The sequence below is a fragment of the Oreochromis niloticus genome, linkage group LG8 (genome assembly GCF_001858045.2).
Source record: "Oreochromis niloticus isolate F11D_XX linkage group LG8, O_niloticus_UMD_NMBU, whole genome shotgun sequence".
In the NCBI taxonomy this organism is placed as follows: Eukaryota; Metazoa; Chordata; class Actinopteri; order Cichliformes; family Cichlidae; genus Oreochromis; species Oreochromis niloticus.
Window position 1 is genome coordinate 15,100,341 of NC_031973.2, and position 26,880 is coordinate 15,127,220.

Genomic DNA, 26,880 nt, shown 5'->3' on the forward strand with positions numbered 1-26,880 from the left:
ACGACAGCATGCACACCCAAGACACCTACCTCATGTTGTCCATATCCACGCCTACAAGATGAAAGACAGCAAAAGTGAGACCGCTAGCCTAATAATACCAAGAAAACACACTGTCTGGGCTATAGCTCTGTCTTAACATACATGTCAGTGCTTTGATGAGAATCTTTTCTTCCTGTAAAGGAAATGTTTAAATAATTAAAAAAAAAAATAGAAGGGGCTTACTGGAAATATTTCACAACGAGTGTAAATTAACCCAGTTTCCAGAAGGGAAGCAAGAAGATGAGATGCGTCTAAGTGATTGTATGGGATTTTGTGTACGTTGAGAAAAATGGATAATGGGCGACGACTTTGTAAGAGAGAAAGAGAAACACAGCCAAATGAAATTGAAGCCATTGTGTCATCCACGTCTATTGTTGTTGTATCTTTGCAAATATTGTGATTAGATTTACAAATGCAATTTCACATCTCATTTGCAACTCATATGAACTCATTCTGCTGCTGAGAATACTGTTAATGGTGTATGTCAATATTAACCAAAGAAGTAATAATCATATTTCAGTAAATGTGTAAATTCCAACTAGTTTAGCAACTGAGTACATGGGTACTTATTCTCAAGATCAGCAAAGACTTGTGCATGGAAACACACGGGGAAGCATATACTGCAGGTGATACTGTGGTGGCCCATGCAGTGCTGTGAAAAAGTATCTGCACCCTATTTGACTTCTTAGTTTTTTGTGTGTCACAAAGATAACCTGAGTGAATACAAAATGCTGTTTTTAAATTGTGATTTCATTCACAATGGAAAATTCATGATTCTATCAATTGCAGCAAGTCTCCCAGGTCTTGAAGCAGCTAAGCAGCAAACATGACACTACCACCACCATGTTTGACTGTTGGTGTGATGTTATTTTTATGAAACGCTGTGTTAGCTTTGTGCCAGATGTAACGGGACCCAAACGTTCCAAAAAGCTCAGGTTTTGTCTCGCAAGTCCACAAAATATCACCTTAACAGTCTTGGGCAGTGTTGGGGAGTGACGGAGTACATGTACCGGCATTACGTATTTAAAATACAAAATATGATACAGTTACCATTTTAAAAGGGGATAATTAGAATACAGTTACTTTGTTGAAATAAATGGATTACACGGCTGTCTTTTCCTGTTTCATATGTTAGGATATCCCTTCTCTAATTTTGGTAAATCCACGCATTGCTGGAAACCCAAACAAAACATGAAATAAGAGGCTCTAATGTAAGCATCCTGTTAATGTTGGTGCTGTGAGCTGCACAACGGACCCGAAGCCAACACAACAGAGCAAGCAGTACCCGGGCAGGAATGCATATCTTACTTGGAAATTCCGACACAACTTCTTATTTAAATAAGAAAGGAACGGGAGAAATCTGACCGTTCATTGCAAAATCTGTTTGCCAGCAAACAAGCTGCTCTCAGCGTCAAAAGACTCCACCTCCAACCAAAAAAAAACATCTGGAAGTAAGTTCTTTTTAAAAACCTAACGTTAGCTTACTGCATCTACCTTGTTTTAGTTGTGGTAGCTACCTGAGTTATGTGACACTTCGGTAACTTTGATGTACTATTGCTGTTTGATTTATTACTATTACTGAAGGCTACTACACCGAGCTAACATAGACTGCAGACTGTTAGACTTGGTGGATAGCATTAACAATCTGCTAGCTGCAAATAATCATGTGCAGTTCTGAAAGCAGTCAATGAACTAACCTCAGCCAACGCCAGCTAACAATGTTAGCTCGGTGGCGAGTAGCCTTCAGTAATAGTAATAAATCACACAGCAATAGTACATTCATGTAGTTGTAAAAAACATGACAATATATCAAGTAATCCAAAGTATTCAGATTACATTACTCACACTGAGTAACTTAACGGAATAAATTACAAACTACATTTTGGGGCATGTATTCTGTAATCTGTAGTGGAATACATTTTAAAAGTAACCTTCCCAACGCTGGTCTTGTCGATGATCCAGATGTGGGGAAGAGGTGAGCAAGTAAAGAGGTAGATTAGCATTCACTTTGCTGCATTAACACTCCAGACTCTGCGTTTCTTAGCTGTTTCCTTGTGCTAAGTGAAGCTAATTATCGACTAGCTCGACAATAGTGATATCCTTTTTTATGTAACTTTTCATACTTCTTTTTTTGTATCCCTGCAATAACACGTTCATATGATTTGACAGAAAAAAAATAAACACTCAGAATGTCAGCAAACATGCAATTACTGTATATCTGATTGGATCCATCCAGCAGCTAAGTTGATTATGTATGCGCAACAGCTTAATGATGTTTACAGTACTGTGAAATTAATACTTGTTGCTATGAGGAAAAAAAAATTGGGCAGTATGACAAAAAGAGAGCAAGAAACCACAACTAAGAGAAAAGTAGATACATTGAAGGTAGCAGACACTTTAATAAGGGGAGGCAGGAAATGTGATTAAAAAGAAGGAGGGTAAAAAGCAAAAAAAAGAACAAATACAAAGAGAGAAAAGAAAAACAGCCAATAACCTGTCTGGTCTGTCTTAACTATGCCGCACAGACTGTACTGTCATGTGAAACAAAGGTAATGAGCTGGCAAAATGAAGACGTATCACACATCAACAAGCAGACTTTTGGAGGACACATCACATTCTCCTGTCTGCTCTTCAAGTGCAAACACACGCAGGCATCCACACAAATTGATAAATCACTCGAGCATCTCATTAATTCATTTTAGAATTTCAGATGTGCCTCTTAAACACACACAGGCGCACGCTCCCAGGAGGAATCACAGCCTTCCAGTGGGTATCAAAACGCGGCTAAAATACGAAGCTGAGGATATCGGATGGGGCGGATTACCGCTGATGGGCGTATGAGCAGACAGGGTAAATGGGTGAGTGAATGGAAGGAGAGATGAAACGGATGGTTTGGGGTGATATACGGGTTCAAAATGTAATGACCCTTTTCACAGTCACTGTATCTTACTTTCTACGTTTGAGCTGCAATCAAAATATGCCTCCCACCGTGTGTAGCATAATCTGTGTATGTGTGCGTATATTTCTGTGGAAGGATAAGTCTATTTTTCTTGCCCTTGTTGCTCTGACAGACACATTATTAGGTCCTCTCGAGACAAAAAGGCACAGACGGCTATCTGATCCCCACCGCTCACACAAACATACACACATTTGACATGATTGACTCTCGCTCTCCGTGTCCTCTCCACCTTGTCTCATAGTGTGTATGAGAAACAGGAGGGGAGAAATATTAGCTCTTACAGAACAGACTCAGACTATGACACCCAATAACAGCCTCGTCTTCTTTTCTCTTTCTTCTTAAGGCTTTATACTCAATTTTTCTGTTTCACCCTCTATCTGCCTTCTGCAGCTCTTGCCACATTCCTTCCTCACCTATTTGTGCTTTCATTACAGTCACATGTTATGTAGAAAATACCAGGTGTGGATGAGAAAGCAGAAAAGTGCCCCGGTGTGTTGCAAATATGGTTGCGAGTTCAGGGCCATTACAGATATTGTCTTAAACAATTTTCCTATTTGCATTATACTGATTCAGCACTTTAACAAAAGCTCCAAGCTGCAGTGCCAAAGTCGTTACATAGGTTTGATTTTATTATTTTGAGCCACAGCATCTTGTAAGGCCAACTTTTTAAAAAAAATTAAAGCTGGTCAGGTAGTCCAAAATCTAAAAATGTAATGCCACTGGCTCAATTCCACTGTAATTCCACAGAGCAAAACATCAAAACTACTTGAATTGCTAATCAGTGTTGAATATGTGAGCAGTGTTTTAGATTTCTGGAGCTGTGCTCAGTCGAGTTATTTTTATAATCAGAACAAAAGCTGCTACGTTTTATTACATTTTAGGCGATGCAATAATTCTCTATCAGGATCACAACGTGCGACATCATCACGATGGTCAAACCTGAATGTAGTGGTTAACACATTTGCCTTACAGCTGGGAGAGCTCTGCTTCGAAATCAGATGGTGACACAAATGAATTGTGCTTCTAGTGTTGGTCTCAGGTCCAGATAAATGGGATGGCATAAAGCTTCCTTTAGCTTCTCCCTTATTCACAAGAGGTGGATGGATCTGCATATTTGATGTGGTAGATTTTTACACCAGGCACAACCCTCCTAGGAATTTGTGTCTGCTCCCAGTCTTAAATCGGGATCTTTCATATGTTAGGCGAACATGTTAACCGCCATATTATTGAGCCACTGCTTCAGGAAGCACATTCAGCGTACAGTTTGGAGGTCATCGTGATTACTTCTTTATTTCTTGGGAAATAAAGGAGCAGCTGAAAACACCTAACAACACTTTGATGATGCCTTAGGTTTTTTTCTTGAAGTATAGTCATGGATGAAAAATAGTTCCAAAATGAAAGTAGACCTGGAAGTCGTGTATATTACTACAACATCATTTAGAGTTACTCTTAAATGTCACCTGGGCATGCTGTTAAAAAAACCCAACTTTCTTTTAGTACAGCAAAAGAAAGTTTCTGTTTCAGAACTGGTTTCGAATATCTATTAGAGTATGATTTTTAAAATAATATTAAAAAAAATCTTCAGTGGTGAGTCATACTTTTGGATCTGCCATTATCCTACTGAGCTAACCGAGTCCTAAGTCTATGACACTAACATTGCGGAAAGAGAGGGAATAATTGTAAGAGTCTGGAGTGTTAAATTCACCCTGTGACAAATGAAACAGACTTTAAATGCACAAAACTATAAATAGCTTAAAAGACCCCAGTAACACTAGTTTGAGTTTGTGAAAAAGGCGTTGTGTAGACGTCACAACATTACATATTTATCAAGTTTGTTTTTTGCAATACTCTGGTCTAATTCTCACTCGTCACTCTGAACCGACCTCATATCTACACAGAATCAAAGTCAACACCTTCTTTTTTGAGATTCACTTAAAAAAGTTATGTCAGGTGGTTTCTCATGACTATGTTAAGTAATTTCTAAGAAATCAACTGTGTTTTACTTGAAAATGTTAATCTTAATGAAAAGCTAAAGATAACTAGCCAAAACTCAGCCCAAAAATGAAATCTCACTACTGTTGATTTAAAGAATTATCTTTGGGTGGATTTACTCAACATATTAGTCTTTTTTTAAAGTTGCTCGAATCATTACGGGAACATTGCTTGAAATGCCTGTAAAACTGAATTTATTTTTTTGACTAAATATCTGTTTCTGCTTTCCCACTGAACCATTTACAGTGCCCAGTTTTGACCATGGAGATGACTTTTTGGTTTTATCTGGGTACCTACATTCTCAAATCTCAGGCTCTACACCTATATATGAGGATTTTCCACATCTTTGTTTTCCTTTCAACATGTTAATGTTGCAATGGAGTTTCTAAAAAATCATCACCGAGTTTTACAAACTCCATTTCGTTAGACCTAAGAAATAATGACCAGTAGTCACAAATAGAAAAACCAGATGTCAGGGCTGGCAGACGTGATAATGCAACATAGCAGTACTGATGATACACACACACCAACATGGTAAATAATCTTGTAATTTTTTTGTAGAGTTAGTGTTACAGAGTCTTACACTTGTTATTTTTAAATTGGTAAAGGAAAACAATAATGGTAAACAAACTGAAATAAATATAACTGTTAACATCATATTTCTTTCTTTCTTTATTTTTAATGTGGCACTGCTATTTTGCAGTGACAACACAGCTGTGTGACAGCTTGAGTTTGGCTTACTCCAAGTGCAAAACGAGAGATCACTTTAATGTAGCCCGACACACATTATGTTAAAAATAATGAAGGTTTACACCGAAGCATTACTATTTCCTTTGTCGTTTTCAGTGGCTATTTGCTGCTTCAGTGACACGGACACAGACCTGCGACTTTAAAATTACACCCGACTCTCAGCGGCTGTCTCTCGCACCTGAGTTTTCAGGTAAATTATACATAATTGCCGAAAACAATACACTTTCTTAAAGGTGTCTGTTCTCCGGCAAAAGCGCACAATACGAACTGAAAGGCTGCAAACAAAATGTGTCTGTGAGACAATGAAGATATGCTGTGTGTGCGTATGTGTAAAGACACGCAGCAGACTGAGGGTGAGAGCTAATCTTGACATAAAACATTTCCAGCCCAGTCAGCTGAAACAGTAGCTCTGCCTGCAACCCGTTTAATGCTGCTGTGTAGTTGTGTGTGTGTGCGTGTGTACATATTCACACTCCTGATTATGCAAAGGCTCTTGTGTGAATGTGTGATTGGGCCTTTGTTTTGGGTGCACAGAGCCTTTTATTAAATCAAATCTTGACAGTACAACACTCATAGTGGAATTATGTGCTGTGTGCTGGGAAGAAAAACGCACTGCTTAGAAACAAAAATGATGACAAAAAACCCAAACAAAAACAACAAAATCTGCAAACTCTATTGCGACAGTACAGCACGAATCCACAGGAGAAAAGAGTTTGACATCTCACATCGTAAATCCTCTCACAGTGCAGAAATATGAGCATCAGGGTTTGTGATTCCCTTTATGACAATGTGTGTCTTGGAAGACTTGTTGAAACTGTCAGTGACTTGTGAAATCTGCAGCTGACAAAGCAAAAAACAACAAAATTTGGTGTCCCATCAGAAGAATTGTAGACCGTCAGCACTTTGAGAGGCGTCCATGTCTTTCAATCAGTTGTGTTGACTGCACAAAAGTGAATTCCTTGGGAGCGGAAGGGAATGACCAAGTATTTACAACGCACACTACTACACAGTTTTCAAACGATGCCACGCCACAGCATTTGGCATAAAATATTCAATTGATCTGTTTTTCTTGGCAACTTCTTCATCTGTGACTGCCCAGTTAGGTTTCATGATTCATTCTCCAAGAATGACTCACTCTTTCTTGCTTTAAAAAAAGCCATACTTGGTTTAAGTTTGGCTAATTTCCCTTTCAAGATTATTTTCTTAGGCGGCGTTGCAATCATATCACCATAGTCACCTCTCACCACATGCATTTGTCCTCCTGTATTACACATGGGAACTCCTCCAGTGTGTATTAACAGCCATCTTTGGACTTCAGTTTCTTTTTGGGGTAGGAGGACAAAGAGGGAAAGACATCTGGCAGTGGGGCTACTGATAAGCTCCGATTTCATTGATGTATCTAAAAAGATAAAAACCTCCTAGAGTTTTAGTTAAAGGCAGACATTGGTATCACGGCAACCCACGGTCATGACCTGAAGCCATATCTTTGAGTTTGGAGAACACAAACTTGAACTGAAAATGGCTTTTTTTTTCTCCGCATGGTAAAATGGTAGATGTGCAAGTGTCAAAGTCAAAGTGAGATTTGTAGGAGCTGTACTGGAAACAGTCAGGAGGCGCGCAAGGGATGCACATTTGTACAGCTTTATGATTACACCTCATCAGAATAAAAGAAAGTTGTACCCACTGAACTGGAGAATGAATACAATGACACATTGTGACATGTGCTATATGCTGCTATAGTGATGTCGCTGACTCTACCTGCTCCTTCCTTTCTTTCAGGCATAATTTTAACCTCAATTTTATTTGGGACTTTTGGCTGCTCACTTATTTCCCAGAGGGTCATCACAGTGGATGGGTTCACACGTTTGATTTGGCCCAGATTTTGTGCTGGGTGCTCTCCCTGACACATTTATACAGCTCCAATTCACAACAACAATCGCCTCAAGACGCTTTATGCTGCTATGTAAAGACAATATTCGAGCCGATGGATCCCAGGATGCAACACACCTGGTAGCACTTTGATCATTGTTGTTCAAAAAGACTTGGAGCTAAACTCCTCGTGCTTGTCTTCCCAGCAAGCATTGTTTTTTTCTTTTTTACCTACCTCCACCACCTCCATTTCTTTGTTCTAAGTTTAATTTTATTCAATTTGTTTTTTGCTTTTTAACCCCACACTTACGTGTACGTTTCCTTTAATTTTTCAGCTGTGGAGTAAATTATGGGCCAATAAATGTCAGTATGCAAGCTTCTTAAAGCACAGCATTCCTCATATAAAGTGAGTGAATTATTGTGGTTTCTTTTTAATATGCTTCGAGACTTCAAGCACTGTACATATGAATACTTCGACATAGTTTTCTGGCACATTTCCACCAAGACGAAGACAACTTGCAACTATGCTTTCATTGTCAGTCAGTATATATTCCATTTTGCACATGCCCATGGCACTTCTCGCTCCTCCCCGAGGCATTTTTTAAGGGAAAACATGCAGGAAACACATGCACAAGTGGGGTTTCTAACTTTGTTTCTGTTCCAGTAAAACTAATGTAAAGCGGTAGAGTGAAAACTATCTAGAACAAGTTCATCCGAGGAGTTTTTAAGAGATTGCTGTTCAAGTATTAATGCGCTGAATAGCTTTATTTATGCCTGCCATTGAATATATCCTGTGTTCTCAAGTCATGTAAAAGTAATTTCAGATTTTCATAAAACAAAAATGTCTTGGAGCCTTTTGGTAGCACCACATATTTTATTGAAAATAAAAATCTAATTTTCTCGGCCTTTTTTGTATTTTTCAGTTTATTCACACATTAAGTACCCAGAGAGGTCCGCCCTCGAGAAACCCTCTAGAAAATCTTTGTGAAAAATGTAGCGCATATTGTTAACAAAAACATCAAACCGCATGAATGTTTTAGATTTATTTTTAGTTTGGCTATTCACCCATCTGCATAAATCACAACTGTGTCCTTGAAAAAGAAAACAAGGCTCATAACCTTATAGGACATTAAAAGAGGCTGGGGCCATTATGGATGAGCAGACCACATGGGTCCAGAGGTAACAGAAAAGATGCAATTACCTAATGACATGAATCAAATTAAGGAATTAATGAGAGATGTAGAATGACAAAGAAAGCTGCGAATCAACCCGAGGAACTGAAGACAAATGAGTGTTTTTTTTTCCCTTTTAAACACAGACTATCAGCTACATGAGAAAAACACACAAAAGACACAAGAATGTGGCCACGAGTTGAATTCCTTAAGTTGAAACAGTATAAAAAGACCAAACCTGTCTCCTAAAAAACATGATCAAGAACCACTTGCAACAGCAAGTATAATAGTATTTTTTGGAACTTAATATTGCCATTGAGGTTTTTTAACAGCTGTTTTGGCTCTGGCAGTAATTTGCTAGGTCAGGGAACGTCTGACACAAGGGTCACCACAGTAGGCAGCTCCACATGTCTGATTTGGCAGATTTCTGTAACACCAGATACCCTACCTGATCAACCCCAACCAGGGATTTTTGCAAAAACCACTACAACAATGGTGTTAAACTCATTTTAGATCATGGACCACTTTACCAGACCAGAAACCTGCCCTTCTAGCTGTTTTAATGTAAGAAAAATAAGTATAATGTCAAGAGTAAATCTCCATTTTAGAGAAATGTTGCAGTAGTAATGAAAAAAATCTGTCAGCAGACTAATCAGGTTAAAGTTGTAGGAAAATGTGTAAAATCAAAGAAAAAGTTCTTGTAGATCACTGACTGGCCTGTAATTATAAAACAGACATTTTTATTAATTTTTGTTAAAATCTCCTATTTTATTTTACTTTATTTACTGTGAACCCATTGTAAAAAAGTTAATTTCTTAATAGTACATAACTGTATTTTAATTGTTTATCGATTAGTTGATTACTTTGGTGTTGTATGAATGACCATTATCGTTGGAAAAAACTGTAAAACGTATGAAAATCCTTTTTAAAATCCAAAAGTCACATCTTTTAAGCTGTCCAGTCTTTGCCAGGCCAATTCTGGTCCCCTGGGCTTTATGTTTGACACCCCTGCACTACACTGTGGAGCCAACATGACACACAACATGACAATACAGACAGTCTCCTTACATTACAGGAGCAGATGACACAGGAAGTTTGTTCACAGAATTACCAGAGTCGACATCGCTGTCAGTTCACTTGAAGCAAACAAGATAATTGCAAACACAGTCCGAACCCTCGAAACCACTGCCCCTTAGCAAGCCGGCAGCCTATTTTACATCCCATCCTGTTTTGCAAGAACGGCTCGAATTTACATCGCCTTACCATCAAAAACGAACCCATTAGGCCGCCTACGTTAAAACCATGAACAGGTAAAATATAAAGTATAAAATCTCATTATAATAAAACGTCCGTCAGTGAAACTTTGGGTCGTGGCACAGATGCTACTTTGACACATGCCACCCAGGTAAACATTGTTAGAGACAAACAGCATCTCCCCACCCCCATGGCAGCCTGATGGTAGCAGCCTCTTCCAGCAGGAGAATGAGCTCTCCTGCACTGGAAAAAACAAATGCTCGGGGACTGTTTAAGGAAACAAGAGATAGATCTGTGTGTTTATTTTAGTCTAACAATACCTCTGTAGCTACCTATGGGGTGGCAGATCATTATAGGTTAGTGAAGCTAACTTCACTCATCCCCCAAAACCTTTAGTTTTTGCAGCTTTTTTTTTTTTTTAACTTTGTGTGAAAAGTTATAGTAGTGTTTTTTATTTATTTGCACCTTTTTTTTAGAAACATTTCTCTCCTGACATGGTGTCTCTTCTTTATATGTCATCTTAGTAGCTGGTGTAACACCATCGTCTAATCCTGCTGTAAATCATCTTTTTAATGGATGGCTGGACGCTACACTTCATTAAGGACATTTTTTTTGATCACCTTATTAGAGCTGGAAGACTTTGGGCCTATTTTAAATCCTAAATAGTCCCTGTTTGTTTGCTTTAGGGATTTTCTTTTGATGGAGCCTAGAACTGGGAAGGTACTTCAGACTTAACAAGGAGAGAGGAAGATGGTTTTAATATTGTGGCTGGGCTGTGCATATGAAACAACATTTTTAGGAGACTTGACAGAAAAGGATAAACACAGCACCGCTCAAATTAATAGGAAAGATGGAAATATGGTTGCAGACAGCAGCCTACTGATAGGGCAAGACAGAAAATGTAATTGTACAGGGGAACAAAAAAGACTCTGCGATGTTACAGTACAGATGACAGCACTTTGTAACTGTGTAACAAAGAATAAATCAAATGGAAAAACTCAATGTGGCAGTAATTGCATCAATCAATAAGCATCACCGCTCGTTGCTCTGTAAGAGCATAAATACTGCAACAAAATTACCCATTTGAAGACAAAGAATCCCCGTCCGGCAAATATCAATCAAGGTTGTCGGAGTTAACAATGTTCTTCCTTGTCTGATTTTCTTTTTCACATCCGATACATCTGTAATCAACTTGTTTCATAGTTCATAGGGAGCGTTGAAGCCGAGTCCAGCTTGTAATCAGTTTCTCATTACAGCAAGTGTCTGTCAACAACTATGTATCCCGTTAAATATCAGTGTGTGAAAAACACAGACTCCTGCTGACCGAGCATAACTTTTGTTGACAAGTATGTAATTGGCTTTACCTGAAAAATATACTTCACAAGTTTTGTTTCAATAACGCCCATCAGCGAGACTTTTAACCTTCTTCTTTTTTGTTCATAGCAAGAACTATCAGCTGAGAGAAAAAGGATTTTTCTTTTGCCCGTAGAGTTTACAGTATATTCGGCAAAGTTCTTTTTCTGATGGTGTTGAAGTTGAACATCCGTTCTCTGACAGCTTTATGATCGACTCTGCAGCAGTGTGAAGAACTCCCAGAAAAGCAAAGGCTAGAGCATTGTTGACTGAGAGGGGAATCGCTTCTCAAGCTCCTCAACGATGGAGTTCATGTTAGGGTTGGGCTGAATCTGTGGAGGTGGAGGATCTTCTCCTCCTCCTCCTTCTTTACCACTGTCTCCCCCTTCTCCCCCTCCAGCTGGTAGCACATCCAAGGAGTCGAGAGAATCCAGGGAATCCATGGAGGCCCGGCTCTTCATTACCTTTTTGAGCGGAATCTGCTTCTGATCTATCTGGCTGAACATGTTGGCCACAGACTTCTCAATGTCTGCTATGTTTTGGATGTTCTTTAAGATTCCCTTCAGCTCTTTTCGGGGAGGTTCGGGTTCCACCGGTAGGGGCGGCGGTGGTGGTCGGAGGGACACAGGCCGCAGAGCAGGCACCTCTGAGAGTGACGGGAGGACAAACGTGGATGGACGGTGGACTGAGGGCGACACTGGGGGAGGGAGAGGCGGAGGCGGTGGAGGTGGCGGTGTAGGCGGTGGAGGAGGAGGAGCCTGTCTTTCTGTATGGTTACACTGTATGGATGAAGCTGGAGAGCCAGGAGGTTGGGAAGGAGGATGACATGGAGGAGGAGATGAAGGGGGAGGAGGAGGTGGAGGAGGAGGAGCGGAGGTTTGAGGCTGCGGTGGTGGCGGTGGAGGTGTTGAAGGAGGATCGGGAATAAACTCTAAGTGGACCTGAAGTCTGTCTTCTGAACCCTGACTTCCTGTTAAATTTGCCCCAAATCGCCGCAGCACTGGAGGAGTTGGCTTATGACTTGGCGGAGGGGTCCCTCCGTCACTCTGAGTGACGATGATACTTGGGGGACCCTCTCTATTCTGAGGATTCTGGACACTCTGCGTGGGGGCATGCTTGTAATGCTGAGGAGTTTCTGGCAAAACAGAAAGTAGGATATCAGGCGACAGAGATCCTCGGGAGTCTCTGTTTTGCCTTTGTCTCATTTCCTGAAGTGCCTGTTGCTCAAACTGTCTGGCTTGTTCTTTCACTGTCAGTTTGGGTTCCAGACTTGGGCTTCCCATTACGTCTGAATCCAGCCCACGATCAAAGCCCGAATCCAGGCCAGCATCTTTACTTTCTTTGAATTCGGCCTTTAGGAGCTCCAGCTCCCACTGAACGGGATCCATAACTACTTGGCGCCTCAAAGCGTCATACATCTCTCTTCGATGCAGTCTTGATGGGAGGGTCCAGCTGTGTCCACCACCTGATCCCCATCCACTGTCACTGCCACTGTATCCACCAAACCCCACATCACACATGGGAGAGCTGAGCCTCAGCCAGGCCTCTCGAAGGCCTTTCCTGGAAGGGGAGAAATTCCCAAGAAGATCCTTTCTTCTCTGGCTTCTTCCAAGAGTCTCTGGACTACTCAAAGTCCCATCCTCATGGTAGATGGGATTTTTAATAGTTAGTGGGTTTTCATCAGAAAGAAAGGTGATGTTGGATTCAGATTTGGGGAAATTGTGGAGCACTCCTCCATTAGCAACGCACTGGCGATGGACCGCAATCGCTCTAGTGGCAAAGTCTGAGATCAGACGTTGGCGGTCACTTTCATCCAAACTGCCACCACTCCTGCCAGCACCACTGTGGTTTGAACGGCTGGTACATGGATGGAGGGGGAAAAAATGAGACAGAAAATGGAATGAAAGAAGAAACAAAAGAATTACAGATAAAATATGAGGGACAAGGGTAATAATGAATAGGAAAAATGTAACTATATAAATCAAAGCTAAATGAAATGGAAGAAGAATTGTGGCTGAATGAAATTTAAATGAAAGCACTGTATTGCACTGATAAAAATAAAATGAAATGTTTTACAATGAGAAGAGACAACAACAGAATCAAGAGGAAGGGTAGAAAGGCAGATAAAAGAGGACAGTCTGCTAGACCTGAGGTTGGACACGTGTAATGACAACACACCTCACAATAACAGATAAATGTAGAAAAGATCGGGAAGCAAAGGCGGAAGGATCTTAAGAGGTAACATGTTTTTATTCCGGTGCTGTTTTTTTTTTACCAGGGGGGCCAAAAGATGGAGCACAGAAAAAAGATTTGAATAACAAAGGAAACTAGATTTTAAGCACACCACAAAGACGTTTCTACAGCACTGCTATAAAAGATGCCACATCTGACGGGGGGATAGATTACTGTGTCATGAGGCTTTGAGAGTATGCAGATTTTCTTACAACAAAGGACTGGTTACGTTCTCTTCTCTCTAACGAAAGTATGTTAATCAGTGAATTCAGTAGTGTTAGTTTGTGACAGTGACGAAACTCTGCAGACTCTTGGTGTCCCATAACCATACAGCTTTAAAAGAGAATCTAACGGTTAACACATTTGCTGTGAGATCTACCAAGAATAACTACTTACTATCCAGGACAAAATTAGAACAAAAACGTCACACATTCACAGAGTTACACTCCTCGTTACAGATATGACACAGCTTTCAACATCCTACTCACTTTTGTCTGTCAGCGGTGGATGAGGTTGGGTGGAAGAGAATAAATGAAGAAGATGATAAGATGTGAAGAAGATTAGAGTGATAAAATGAATAAAAAAATCATAAAATGGTCAGAGTTGTGAAAGATAAGAGCTCCAGGCAGTTTTAGAGAAACTTCATTAAGACTTAATTTAGAATAATCTACAACAGAACTAAAAGACTGGATTATCCCCCCCACCTTTTTTAAATAAATGAGACCTATCTTATATCAAGATAAGAGATCTTCAGAACTTAATCCATCATTGTCAATCAATCTTTGCCTATTTAATACCATTCTAAGTGCCAAAAAGAAAGCCTAACCATCCAATCTAATGCTCATTGGCTGCTGACTTGAGATTGACAAGGCACCAGCCAATGATCATGCAGTAAACATCCATCCATTCGCTTCCGCTTATCCTTTTCAGGGGCGGGGGGGGCACTGGAGCCTATCCCAGCCCTCATAGGGCGAGAGGCGGGGTACACCCTGGACAGGTCGCCGTCTGTCGCAGGGCTAACACACAAAGACAGACAACCATTCGCGCTCACATTCACTCCCGCATTCACACCTATGAGCAATTTGGATTAATCAATTAACCTATCCCCACAAACTGCATGTCTTTTTGTGGGATGCAGTTAACAGTCCTCTCATTATCACCAACATCATCATATCCAGTTTCAGATTGTGACAGACAATTTGCTGATCTCGAAGCTTTACAACTGGCCTTCAGAAAACAATGAGTGATGTCATTGTAGCATAGTCTATCCTCTATACTGTCTATGGCTGGAACCAACACGCTTTAAAAGGTGGAACATTTTCTTGGAAGTCTTATTAGTTTCAGATAACAGTGTGGCATGCAACCACTCAGCTACTGGACAGGGAATACACATTTTCCCCCGGTGCCTGGAGGTTTCCAGGAGGTCACTGACTGGTTTATAGGCCTGTGTGACAGAGGCTTTATGAAGGAGTAATTTGGTCAGTGTCTATAGAACATGGTAGCAGATCAGAAATAAGTAGAGGAACACTGGGATGCTGTTTTTTAATATATCCATTTATTATATCTATAACTTTTGTGCCCTGGTTTTGCTGCTGTTGAGTGTTAATGCAGTCTTCCTTGTTTTTATGGCATTCATTTACCCTTGATAAATACTTACACTAAGATATATACTATATACTAAGATTTGACAGCTGTTTCAGGAATGGGGGCTGCAAAAACACCTTAAACACATTTTAGTGTTTGTCTAAGATGTACAGAAGCATTTCATTTAAAACTTTTATTTTGATGTTTTGATTAAAAAAATGTAAATAATTTAAAAATGATATGTCATTTTAGAAAAATCCTTTTTTTCCTAATTTCTTTAGTTATTGCTTATGTACATAAGCACCACTAAAGAAAAGAGAAAAAAAGTCCTGTATCACCATGGATACAAGGGGACATTATGCAAATATAATATTTGAACAAATCTGGACTTATTCTACAGATCTGGTTATGTAGCCAGCCCAAGAGATGAAATATGCTGTATCACTTAATAATGTGACTATTAATTTAACATTTAAAAAACATGCTTCATTTAATGTGCTGCTAATAATAAGTTAAGAACACCTAATTTTTCACAGGTAATTGAAAACAGACATTAAAAGCTAAGTCTGTCAAGAGAACAGCCAAAGGTAATTACATTTAAAAAAGCCTTGAAAATCAGTCTACTGAGCAGTTTGATAATGGGCTTTAATTATAAATGTGCAGACTTTTGCACTCTGCCGGGTTTTATGGTTTTTAGAGATTCAGTGTCTGCAAGAAGACAGAGATGCAGATACAGTAGTATACATGTGGAAGAAATCCTAGTAAACACACATACACGCAAATACAGGAAGATCCCACTTGAGTTAAACACGAGCTGCAGTTTATCAATAGAAATAATTATCGCCCGGGGCAGTCTTTATAAATTACGGGACGCATTTATTTCAATTATCTCATATCCAAGTTCATTTCAGCACACGTTTTTCAGGGAATCGCTTGGGCTTTAATCATCTCACATCCACACACACACACGCACGCACACAATGACAAACACACATACAGTTGGAAATCCCTTGTTGTCATTAGCAGATAGTTTCTACTATCTTGCATATGAATTGCTCTGATGTTAATGGGAGTGGGGAGGCATATCAAGGACAGGCAGGAAACCAGTGATGCATGTAATGCTGATAAGAATTCCTCTCAACTTCTCCTTAACGCTCCAGTAAGGAATTGTAAATGAACTATCTGTGTGCCTTCATTGTATGCGTGCATGAGCAAGTCAGAAAACTTTCAGATAAAAGTTAATATGGTGTCTGTACGTACAGCTCTTATTAGAAACTTGTTTAACCAAGTCAAATGTATCAAACTAGTAACAACTGGGAATAAATTAAGCACAGTTTGGTATAAAACCGACAGAAACAAGGGACCTTTTAAGGCCACGCGGAGTAAATGAGCAATAAAACCTTTCAGTTTTATTGCCCATCTAGTGAGTCGAAATAGAGGACAAAATTAATAAAAAGTTAAAGTAATTTCACAATAATCACCTAAAAGCCTATTTGTATTGCTTCAGCTTACTGTCAACGGTCCATGACCATATGATTAAACAAATAAATTACTTGCAAAGCAAATGCAATCAAAAACAATCTGGCATGAAGGCGAGTGAAGAAAAAGATTGTTTTTAAATTTGATCGACCTAATATAGACTACTTGCATTTGGCACTCAAAGCACTTTAGACTGCAAGACACATTTTTAATCAAACATTCACAAGGTGCTTTATCCCATATATTTTTAAAAAAATCAACTTCGGATCCATTAGCCATTTTGCAGCACCAGTTAACCTAAAAATGCATGTCTTTGGAGTGTGGGTGGAAAAGAGTACCCAGAGGAAGCCCACACAGGCACAGGGACCATCCAAACTCCAAACACAAAGCCCCAGATGGAGTTTCAACCAGCAAAATTCTTGCTGTGAGGTGACGGTGTTACCAAATGGACCATCCAAACTTAAAAGTTTGACATTTCTAAAAATGTGTCATTAACCTCTTCCCTCCTGTTCTGGGTCCGGAGTGGTGCCATTTTTCAAAGGTTACCCATCATGGGACATTCAGTGAGAAGGCCGCCTACGACCATCATGACTAAAATGGATGTGGGATCTGTTGGGCCTTATTTGTGTTGCATCAGATTTTAGAACAGGTTCAGTGTCACTGACTCATTATCTTATAGGTTTTTTAAGGCTGACAATTTTGTGTTATGTGAAAGTAAAGTTGTCAACATCTGATGGAAGCACAAGGACACTTGAGCTTATTTTTTTAACATTTTTTGTTGTTACTAAACCAAATTTGAAGTTTTAGGTTTGTATAGTTTTCCATGTGAATAGAATCAGTTGCCCCTGAAGTGACTGTTGCTGTAAGGGCAGATTGGCTGACCTTCAGTTTTTTTTTTAAAGAGAGGACATTAGTATGCATTACAATATGTAAGAAAGAGCAGAGAGTGAGTTTCAGAGTTTATCTCTGACTGTTAACACATTCAAAACTCAGAGCTTAGAATGGTGTTAGTTTGATGCAGGGTTACAAGGTCTGCTTGATTAATCTAAGACTGTGTCATCTCTGCTTGTGTCAGTTTCTCTGGCCAGTGGAAAATGTGAAATAAAGCAAAGGCCATGTCCCCCGCCTCCCCGCCGATTAAAAAAAAGACTACTTTCACAAAAGCCCAAAGATATTTTAACTCGGCATATAAATCCTTGAAAAGTCTCTCGGCCAAGGAGTGATTTGGGAAAGTTCAACAAAGCAACTCAAGTGTGTTGATAAATCAGTGAGTTCTATTCCAGTGAAAACGCTAAAAAATCTCAGCGTGTTTTATTCAAACTATCAAATTTACTGCATTTTTGTATGATTTGCTTAGTACTAGAAAACACCCAGTAACCAGACTTGTAGTTAAAGCAGCAAGCTTCCCAACAATCTGATGCAGACTGCTTTTTGTGTGAGCACAGCCTTGAAAGCATTTATTAGCTGGACATAACACTGGCTCAAGGCTTTCTCCAATTAGTCTGATTGCAAATCTTTGCTGCCAAGCTTTTAAATATGGTTGTTCAACAAGTCTGTCAGTCATGATGATATGTGCTGATTAAGGATCAAGAACCAACACAGTCGACTTTCCCAATAATGGGTGCAGGGTTCACGTATTAGAAGCACTCAGTAATAAAATACAGTGATGTTATAGTTTGTGTAACCACGCTCCGAGTTCTGCATTTTAATTTGTTATAGAAACATGTCCAGGTGGCGATCGCTTTCCTGTCAACACTGTTTGGTTCCTAACAAAGATTTTTCATATTTCGAATGAATCCCTGATACATTTGTATTAATGATATGTGGTATATTTACATAGAATGTGCAAGGTTTTGTGTATACTCCCACCATGAAGCCTTAGTAGTTTAACAGAACCAAACTGGGATAATATTTAAATTGCACAGTTGTAAGTTGCAACTTTTATTCTATTGGGAATCGAGTGCACGCTGAACGGCAGGAACATAGTTCACAGCAATATTGAAAATGTGTTTAAATGGTCTGACTGCACCACAAAGCTCCCAAAGCGCCCACACTGCCAAAGTCTGAAGTTTAACAGCCGTCAAAATGTGAGCTAACGACTGTGCTTTGGCTCATCGGTTTAAATGCCACTTTCACACTTCACTTACATGGCGTTGTCACCCAGCTCTTCATACAGGTTGTTGGCAGTGCCTCCCCCAGGTTTGCCTGTTGGCAGTGCCATCTGGATGCGGGCTGTTTTGGCGCACTCTGCTTGGCGCCTGGACAGAGCAGAGAGGAAATGCAGAGTTAGTTATCTAAAGTCAAAGCAAAGCCATTTGAACCAACCTTTGAAAACAGTGAAGTAGGCATAATCAAGCACGAAGGCTCTAACTTTCTACTTTCTCTAAAATGTCTCCTCTGTGTTCTATCAATACCTTGTTATTAAAAAAAATCATTTCACTATCCAGTGTCCGCTGTAGAGGAAACCTCAGTCTGTTCTGCACTTCAGTTCTGACTACACGGTCCCAACTGAGGAAATTATTTCTGTCAAATTTTCCACAGAGATTCATTAGTCCACGGGGATTAAGATGTCTGAATGTGGTAACCTCTGACCTTTTCATTACTACCACAGTGAGGCTGACATTTCTGGCCTCATATTTACATTTTCCATGAGGATGCACTGTCATGACACTGGTGATCCCTTAAGATTTTCCCTGCGGCAATCTGTCTAAGAATATATAAGCCTTGGCTGCAATTAGGAAATATCAGTATAATAAAATGCTAAAGAAAGACAAATGCAAAAGAAAGTTGTGTAACACTGTATCAGAGCATACTACTATTGTAGTATTTTCAGATTCAGTCTTACAGATACTGTAGCACTCCTATAATGCACTGCCAGGCTAAAAAAAACAATAAAAAATCACCACCTGGATAAATAAGCAAATAGGTAAGAGCCTTCTGTTGGATAATTACCACAGTGATTAATAAGTTTGGGTTGCAATACATTATTTAATCCTAACTAATGCAGTAAGTAGCTTCTTATTGCAAACTCTGGATGGAAATAAGGTTACTGCAACAATGCCACAGTGAAAACGTGCTATCATCAAATCTAAAGGCCATCCAAAGAAATACTGGAGCCTGCAAGTGCTTTTTGTGGCAGGGTAGTTTAGATTCTCCACCCAGTAACGACAAACCTCTATTTCTTGTTGAGGTGCAGCATGTTAAAGTCCCAAACTACTGAAGTTTTAATGCATGGCATCATAAAACACGGGGGAATGCAGACGCAAGTAGTGAGAACTCAAAATAAGTACATTGCCTGAGTAATATGAATCACACAGCATAATGCAGTAAATGTTTGCTAACATCAGACGCTGCAACAATATGTTGAAATGACTGCTTAAAGTTTTATATCCTCACTTCAAATAAAAACGTGGGAGTGCTATTGTTATCCACTCTACATAATCCTGACATGCACTACTATTTGACGCACAAATGAAAACACACACACACACTCTAATAAAAGCATCTGCTCTGGACATTTATGCTCCATGTTCTTCAGGATTCATTTGTTTGATAGTCTGCTGTCCTCTCCGTTTCATAGCTCTTTCTGATCTCATCCATCTTATTGTACAATGAAAGTCAACAGATTAATCAAAGTGAAAGGTGTTTAAGACAGCCATGACATTAATATTTTATCTTGGGAAAATAAAAGCGGTACTCACTCTTTGAATCTGGTGGCGACAGATGCGGCAGATGAGAGAGAGAAAGATTAGTTATTATTTGAGCCATTAATCACAGTTCTTCTTGTTAGCCAAGTTTACTTACTGCAATTTACAAGCAAAGTTGGACAATTGGTCTTCATTAAAGTAATTTAGCAAAAGATACTAGTGATTATCATGCTGATGATTGCTTTTATGTTTTTTCTGTCTTCATATTCCCTCTTGTTGTCTGTTATTTGTCTCTGTTTCTCAGCAGGATAAAAGGCTCTTTCCAAAATGCACCGATTTAATTCAGATGTGTGTGTATGTGTGAAATGGTTCACGCGTGTTTGGGAGATGGATAAAATTAATAGCCTTTCACTGTGGTTAGCTAAACAAACTATTAGAATTGGCACTCTGGGGGCAGTCTGCCATGCTGAATAGTCTGGGGAACTGACTGGCCCAGGTGATGATAAACAGTGGAAAAAGAGCGACTGTCAGTTCTGCTTGACTGCCTACATGCTCTTGAAAGAAATTGATAAGTTTTCTATATGGCTTGTTATCTTTGCTACACTAGAAGTCAAATCCTCCGTTCATACTGATTAGTTTTGAGCACCTAAATGCGTGCATTATGAATTTGTTGAGCCAAATTTATGCTGATGATTTAACTTCATGCACACGTTTTCCAGCCACTGACATAATTGTGCTTGAAGTGAAAATGCCAGCATCAGACATACATTACAAAGAGCTTCAAAAGACTTTGAACCACTCCTCATTTGTTGATATTTTGCTATAAAAATGGGAAATCGATGCAATAATTTATTTATTTTAACATGTGCCTATATATGATTATCTATATATACAGTATATAAGACAAAGGCAGGGTTTGTACAACTCTAACAAGCTTAAAAATCAATGTCTGGTATTCTTCAACACAGCTTGAATTCTCTTAAGCTTTCTTGTGATTTCGTTTTCTTGTCCCTGTAAGAATAAAATCTCAAGTGTTTCATTAACTAGAACAAAGTGTCTATATCAGGCACACCTAGGCCACCGCTACCAGGTAGACCCAGTTACAGAGTGCACAATGGCGAGGTGTTTTTAATTGAGCTATTAGATTAAATAGAGTTACCTCCCATTTCTTTACAATTCTAATGAGCTTGTTAGTGACTATTGGATAAGACCACTTTTATTCTTCAGCACAGCCTGAACTCTCTCATTCAGCTTTCTTGTCATTTCCTTAAGTAGTCTTCAGGAATAGTTCTCCAGGCTTCTTGAAGCTGTTCTGTCAAGATGATCCCACACTGCTTCGGTAGTGTTGAGATCTGGGCTCTGGGAAAGCCAATCCACAACTGATAGTCCTTCACTGTATGATTTTTCTATTCAGGTATGCTTTTACTGCACTAATAGTGGTTTTGAGATCATTGTCATCCCAAAATACAGCTCATGCCAATCAGTTTTGACAAGCTCTTCGATACCACTTACTGAAATACAGCCCATGATAGAGCCTCAGCCGTGTTTTACAGTCCCTCTTTAGACTGTAGACACTGATAACAAAAGAAAAACTTCAAATTTGGATTTCTCACTCTATAAGAGCTGTTATTATTGAGTTTCAGTCTAGTTCTTATGGACTTTTTATCAGTGTTTCCCTTCCTTGAGAGAATTTCTGATGAGGTTTGGGTGATGATGGACCAACTGATCTATCAGGTCCTGTGTCTGGACTTTTGGGGATTTTTATATTTCACAAGACTTGACTTTCAGATACTGTTTATATTCTTTAGGTCTTCTTTTTTCTATAATTAATTTTCTGAAAATGTACAGAAACTGGAAGCCAAGGAAAACTTCCAGAGACCTTTAGAAAGCCAAGAGAACTATTTCCCAAGACCACTTTAACAATAACTAGAAAGTCTGGCTGCTTGGAAGCAAAAAATAAAGAAATGAGGGGTGGTTGAAGACTGTTGCACAACACTCTACAGCTGACTTAACAGATTCCTATTGTGTAAACATTTCAATCAACTGACTCATACTTGACTAATACACATTTTCACCAAGGAACTAAAACTGAATCCCAATCAAATGAAAAAAAAACCCCAAAACAAAACAAAACAATAAAAACATGGATAAGGTGGTTCTTCATACGACCTTCCTGCCCAAACAGTTTTTTAGCTGTAAAACAGTTTGTTCCTAATAAATAAAAACATACTCTGAATGTATTAAAAAAAAACACAGTTATTTTCTAAAGTGGACGGATGTTTTTGTTTATATCAAATGTTATTCAGGCATTAAATTAATGATGCATCTGGTTTGGAGCATTTTTAGCTCAATATGCCAGGAGGACTCAAAATAAACAACAGTGCTCAGGTTGATTATAATGAAGGAACACAGTCACTTAGTGCAGCATGCCCATATTACATATTTTCAGTGTCTTTTGAGCAACAAAGGGAAGTAATGAGCTCTATTTTACGAGCTTTCGCTACTCATTTAACTATTTGCGGGACCGGTTTGCTTTTGGTAAATTTTTGGTCTGTCATTCATTTGTTCACAATAGGAAATATGCAGAGTATTTTCAGCCTTATTCTTTAAACACAAGATCATCACAGAAAGCATCTGTAGAATATATAAATCGTACTTACTGTTTGTAGGTGATTATGACAATCAGTATGGCGGGTACACAACAGATAATGATAATGACAGCCAGAGCCAGCAGCGCCCCCTCTGTGTAGCCTACAGTCTGCATTGCTTTCTTTACACTGGTAACCACTTCAGGGGTTCGGATTTCCAAAATCCGGCCACCAGGAGGGAGAAAGGGCTGAAACTCTTTATTCATGTCCAAAAGTTTACCATCAAGAAACCTTGGATAAAAGACAGAGAGAGAGAGAGCATGCATATCCGTTGCATATTTCATATAAAGGCTCAAAGTACGCAAAGCAGAAATTTAGAAATAGCATAAAAACAGCAAGAAATTCAAAGTTAACAGTCTTTCTCTTGTTTTCTATTCTCTGTTCTCTGCATCTCCCATCAGACACATATAACCTGAAGCAAAACCCTTCCACACCTTTATATAAAAGACAGTTGTAGCCAATGGGACGTCATCCACTGGTTTGTGAAACCTTCAGCTGAGCAATTTGGCCTTCCCAGTTTTTTGAAACTGTACATCATCTTTTTGATACAGTCTACAGATTCAGACCTGGCACTCCTGGGTAAAAAGCCCTCTTCTTAACCCAACAGGACACTGAGACCACTCTTACTTGCTCTTTAAGCTACTCACCTGATCCTGTCTAAAAAGGCTTAAGACCCATGTCATGGGCTAGATTATCTGAAGCCTAAAATAGAGCCAAGAAAAGGTGACGGACCTGAGTTCCCCCTCAGACTTGAATTACCATCAACTAAATGATCAGTATATATTCTTTAAACATACAGTCACATAAAAAGAAACAATACCCTTTTAAACTCAAATATTTTATGAATTAGAATATAATAGAAATGGTCGGGTCCTTACAGGTCTTAAAATCAGGTAAATAAAAACAGGAGAACAACAACACATGAAATATTACACCGATTCATTATTTATTTACCAAAGACTAAGTCAAAACACACCCTTAACGCTTGCACAGGAATTAAAGGGGTAGCAGCCAGGTGCTGCTAATAAAATGCAACTTGATTAACAGATCATCAGCAAGTGTGAGCACCTCTATAAAAGGAGAAGTTTTGGCAGTTTGCTGCTCTGAAGCATTCAGCTGAGTGTTAACGCACTCACATTAAAAAAGCAATTGTTGTTGCCCATCAATCTGAAAAGGGTTATAAAGAGATTTCCAAACAATTTGAACGGCCATCAAATTGTCCATCATTCTACAGGTTATTCATAAGTGAAAAACATTCACAACTGAAATGTAGGAGGATAAACGACTGCCTGCAAAATCTCAATGAACTGAAGCATTTCTATAAAGAAGAGTGGGCAAAACCCCCTACAACAATGTGAGAGACTGAGAAAAATCACACAGAAAACAATCACTTCAAGTTATTGCTGTTAAAGATGGTTCTAGAAGCTACTCAACCATTGGGTTGTTCTTAGTTTTTCACACACTGTCTTTGGATGTTGGCTCAGTTTTTGTTAAATAAATGATAGCATGGTGTATGTGTTGTGGTTCACCTGTGAATTTTAAGAGCTGCTAAGGACAAGAAAATAATTTATGTCCTGATATGTAAACCTTAGAACTTAAATAAAAGGTGGACATTCTTTTTACCATGACTGCATTGAATAGCCCTTTATTGTTGGTGTACATGTACAACAAAACTATGGGATATAGCCTAACCCAGTTTTAATTGCAAAGCCACGTAGATTAATTTCTGTTCTTTTCTATATACAAAGCTAGCTTGTTGGTAAAGTTCTTACTTGTAGAGCTCCTCCCTTGATACAGCTCTATTCGTCAGTGGGTCGATGGCATAAATCATAAGGTCTGACTTGGTGTAGTCTTCCTGCTCCATCCCATCCCCATGGCGGTGAGGCCCGATGGTTTCCACGACAACCTTTGCTCCCGGTATCTGGTCCTGGACATAGCGTTCCAAAATGCTGAGGATTGAAAAGACTGGATTTAGATATACAGCATCAAAGCATTATAACCCCTTCAGTATTCCCAGCATGACATCCACATACACACATTAATGTACAGAAAAATACTGTTTCTTAGATCCAAACAAGCTCTCATATATATGGACAAACAAAGCCGTCAGACTCTAAACACATCACACACACACACACAAACACACACATACACACACACCACCACATGCACATTTTTAAAAAATCCTGTCAGCCAGGCAGACTCCTGCTGCGCAGTATTGATTTCTGTCCCCCCAGAAACACCTGCTCACAGCAGGAACACTCTAACTCATGTGTGTCTGCATGTGCATGTGGGTGTGAATCAGACAGAAAAGATGACAAGTGCTTTAAAACATCATTAACAAATTATACTGTATTTGCGAGGCAAAACAAAGCATCAGTCCAGCACCAGCTGTGCAGAGTATTTGCTACGTGTCACAGAAAGGCCCACTGTTGAATGTGTATATAAAATATCATATCATGCAGTGAATTACACATTTTGTATTTTGCTTGACTGTTGTCACACAAAAGAAAAGGCATTTAGTGTTTTACTTTCCAGCTGCCACTGATGTGGGGATAAGGTCAGGTACTTTGAATATAGCAAGTGATATTTTACAGAATGCAGAGAGAGTAGGGGGCAGAAAAAGGGGATGACTGATAGCATAGGTAACAAAATAGCTAATGTTTGCCGTTAGAGGCTTTCAAATATCCTTTGAAATTACTCTCAACAAAAGAGAAAACAATACAAAAGCTGTTCAGTACTGTGAAAAAGTTTTTAGTTACTGCTCATTTCTTTCTATTTTGCTTCCAAGTAACCAGATTTTCTTTCAATTTTTAAAATGGTCTTGAGCAATAGTTCTCCAGGCTTTCAGAGTTTTTCTTTGGATACTGGCTGTTATTTTCATCCCACTTCTTCTGGCTGACCACTTTCAGAGAAATTGTTCTTTTACGTTTGTTTGTTAGGCAATAACTGACCTATGAATCATTCAAGGATAGAAAAAAAGGAAAGAAACCCGGACAAGTGGAGGACAAAACAAAAACTGGCATGCCTAAAAAATTATCTACAGCAGATGAACTGTATCTGGCAGTCAATAAAACAGGAAAGATTCAGCAAACATGGCACAGGACAGATGTGCTGTCCCGTGTCTCCACTGAGAAATTACACAACTTACAAAAGAAGTGGACTGAAAGCAGTGGAAACAGGAAATTGCAATCAGTATTTATGGAGGTCAGGAGAGAGCTGAGTGTCTCAATTTGTCTACAGTTTGTAAAACACGGTGGAGGCTCTGCCATGGTTTGTTGCTGCGTTTCAGTCACTGGTGTCGGGATTTTGTTAGAACTGATGAGATTATGAATGTAGAAATGTACTGTGAAATTATGATCCACCATGCAGTGCTATCTGAAAAGTATCTGAGTGGGATTGGCTTTGTTTTTCAGCATGCCACTGATGCCAAGCAGACTGCCAGTGTAGCAAAAGCATACCTGGATAGAAAAACACACAGTGGAACATTATCAGTCATGGATTGGCCTCCCCAGAGCCTGAACCTCATGCAGTGTAGGATCATATTGGCAGAGAACACAACAAAAACCAGCCTACATCCAAAGAAGAGCTCTGAATGTTGTTCAAGAAGCCTGGAGAACTATTCCTGAAGACTATGCTAAGATTTTACAAAAACTAAAAAAAAATTCAGAGAGAGTTGAGGCTGTGTTGAAGAATAAAAGTTGTAATATTCACTTTCAAGCTTGTTAGTACTGCAAAGAAATGAAAGGGAGCTCAAGACTTTTGCACAGCACTGTATTGAAACTAGTAGCTCTTAACATCAATTAAAAATGAACAATTGCCATTGTGCACTCTGTAACTGTGTTGGTTTGCATGTGCCTGTTATAGAGATTGTATTCTAGTTTAATGAAACACTTGAGATT

At 39.2% G+C, this 26,880-nt stretch overlaps 1 protein-coding gene across 5 annotated transcripts in view; it reads right to left on the reverse strand.

Moving 5' to 3' along the window:
* Nucleotides 1-26,880, reverse strand: part of LOC100711820 (protocadherin-15) — a 211,969-nt gene that overhangs the window by 18,075 nt on the left and 167,014 nt on the right. For 3 of the 5 annotated variants that reach the window (XM_019362588.2, XM_019362590.2, XM_019362589.2), the window contains exons 32-36: nt 24,751-24,927; nt 22,991-23,209; nt 20,385-20,393; nt 18,831-18,941; nt 30-51 (exon numbers count right to left, since the gene is read on the reverse strand). In XM_019362588.2, coding sequence (XP_019218133.1) covers nt 30-51; nt 18,831-18,941; nt 20,385-20,393; nt 22,991-23,209; nt 24,751-24,927 — 538 coding nt within the window. Of the gene's footprint in view, nt 1-29; nt 52-8,637; nt 13,246-18,830; nt 18,942-20,384; nt 20,394-22,990; nt 23,210-24,750; nt 24,928-26,880 lie in introns of those variants that run through there. The other 2 variants (XM_025909838.1, XM_019362591.2) reach the window with 1 other exon arrangement.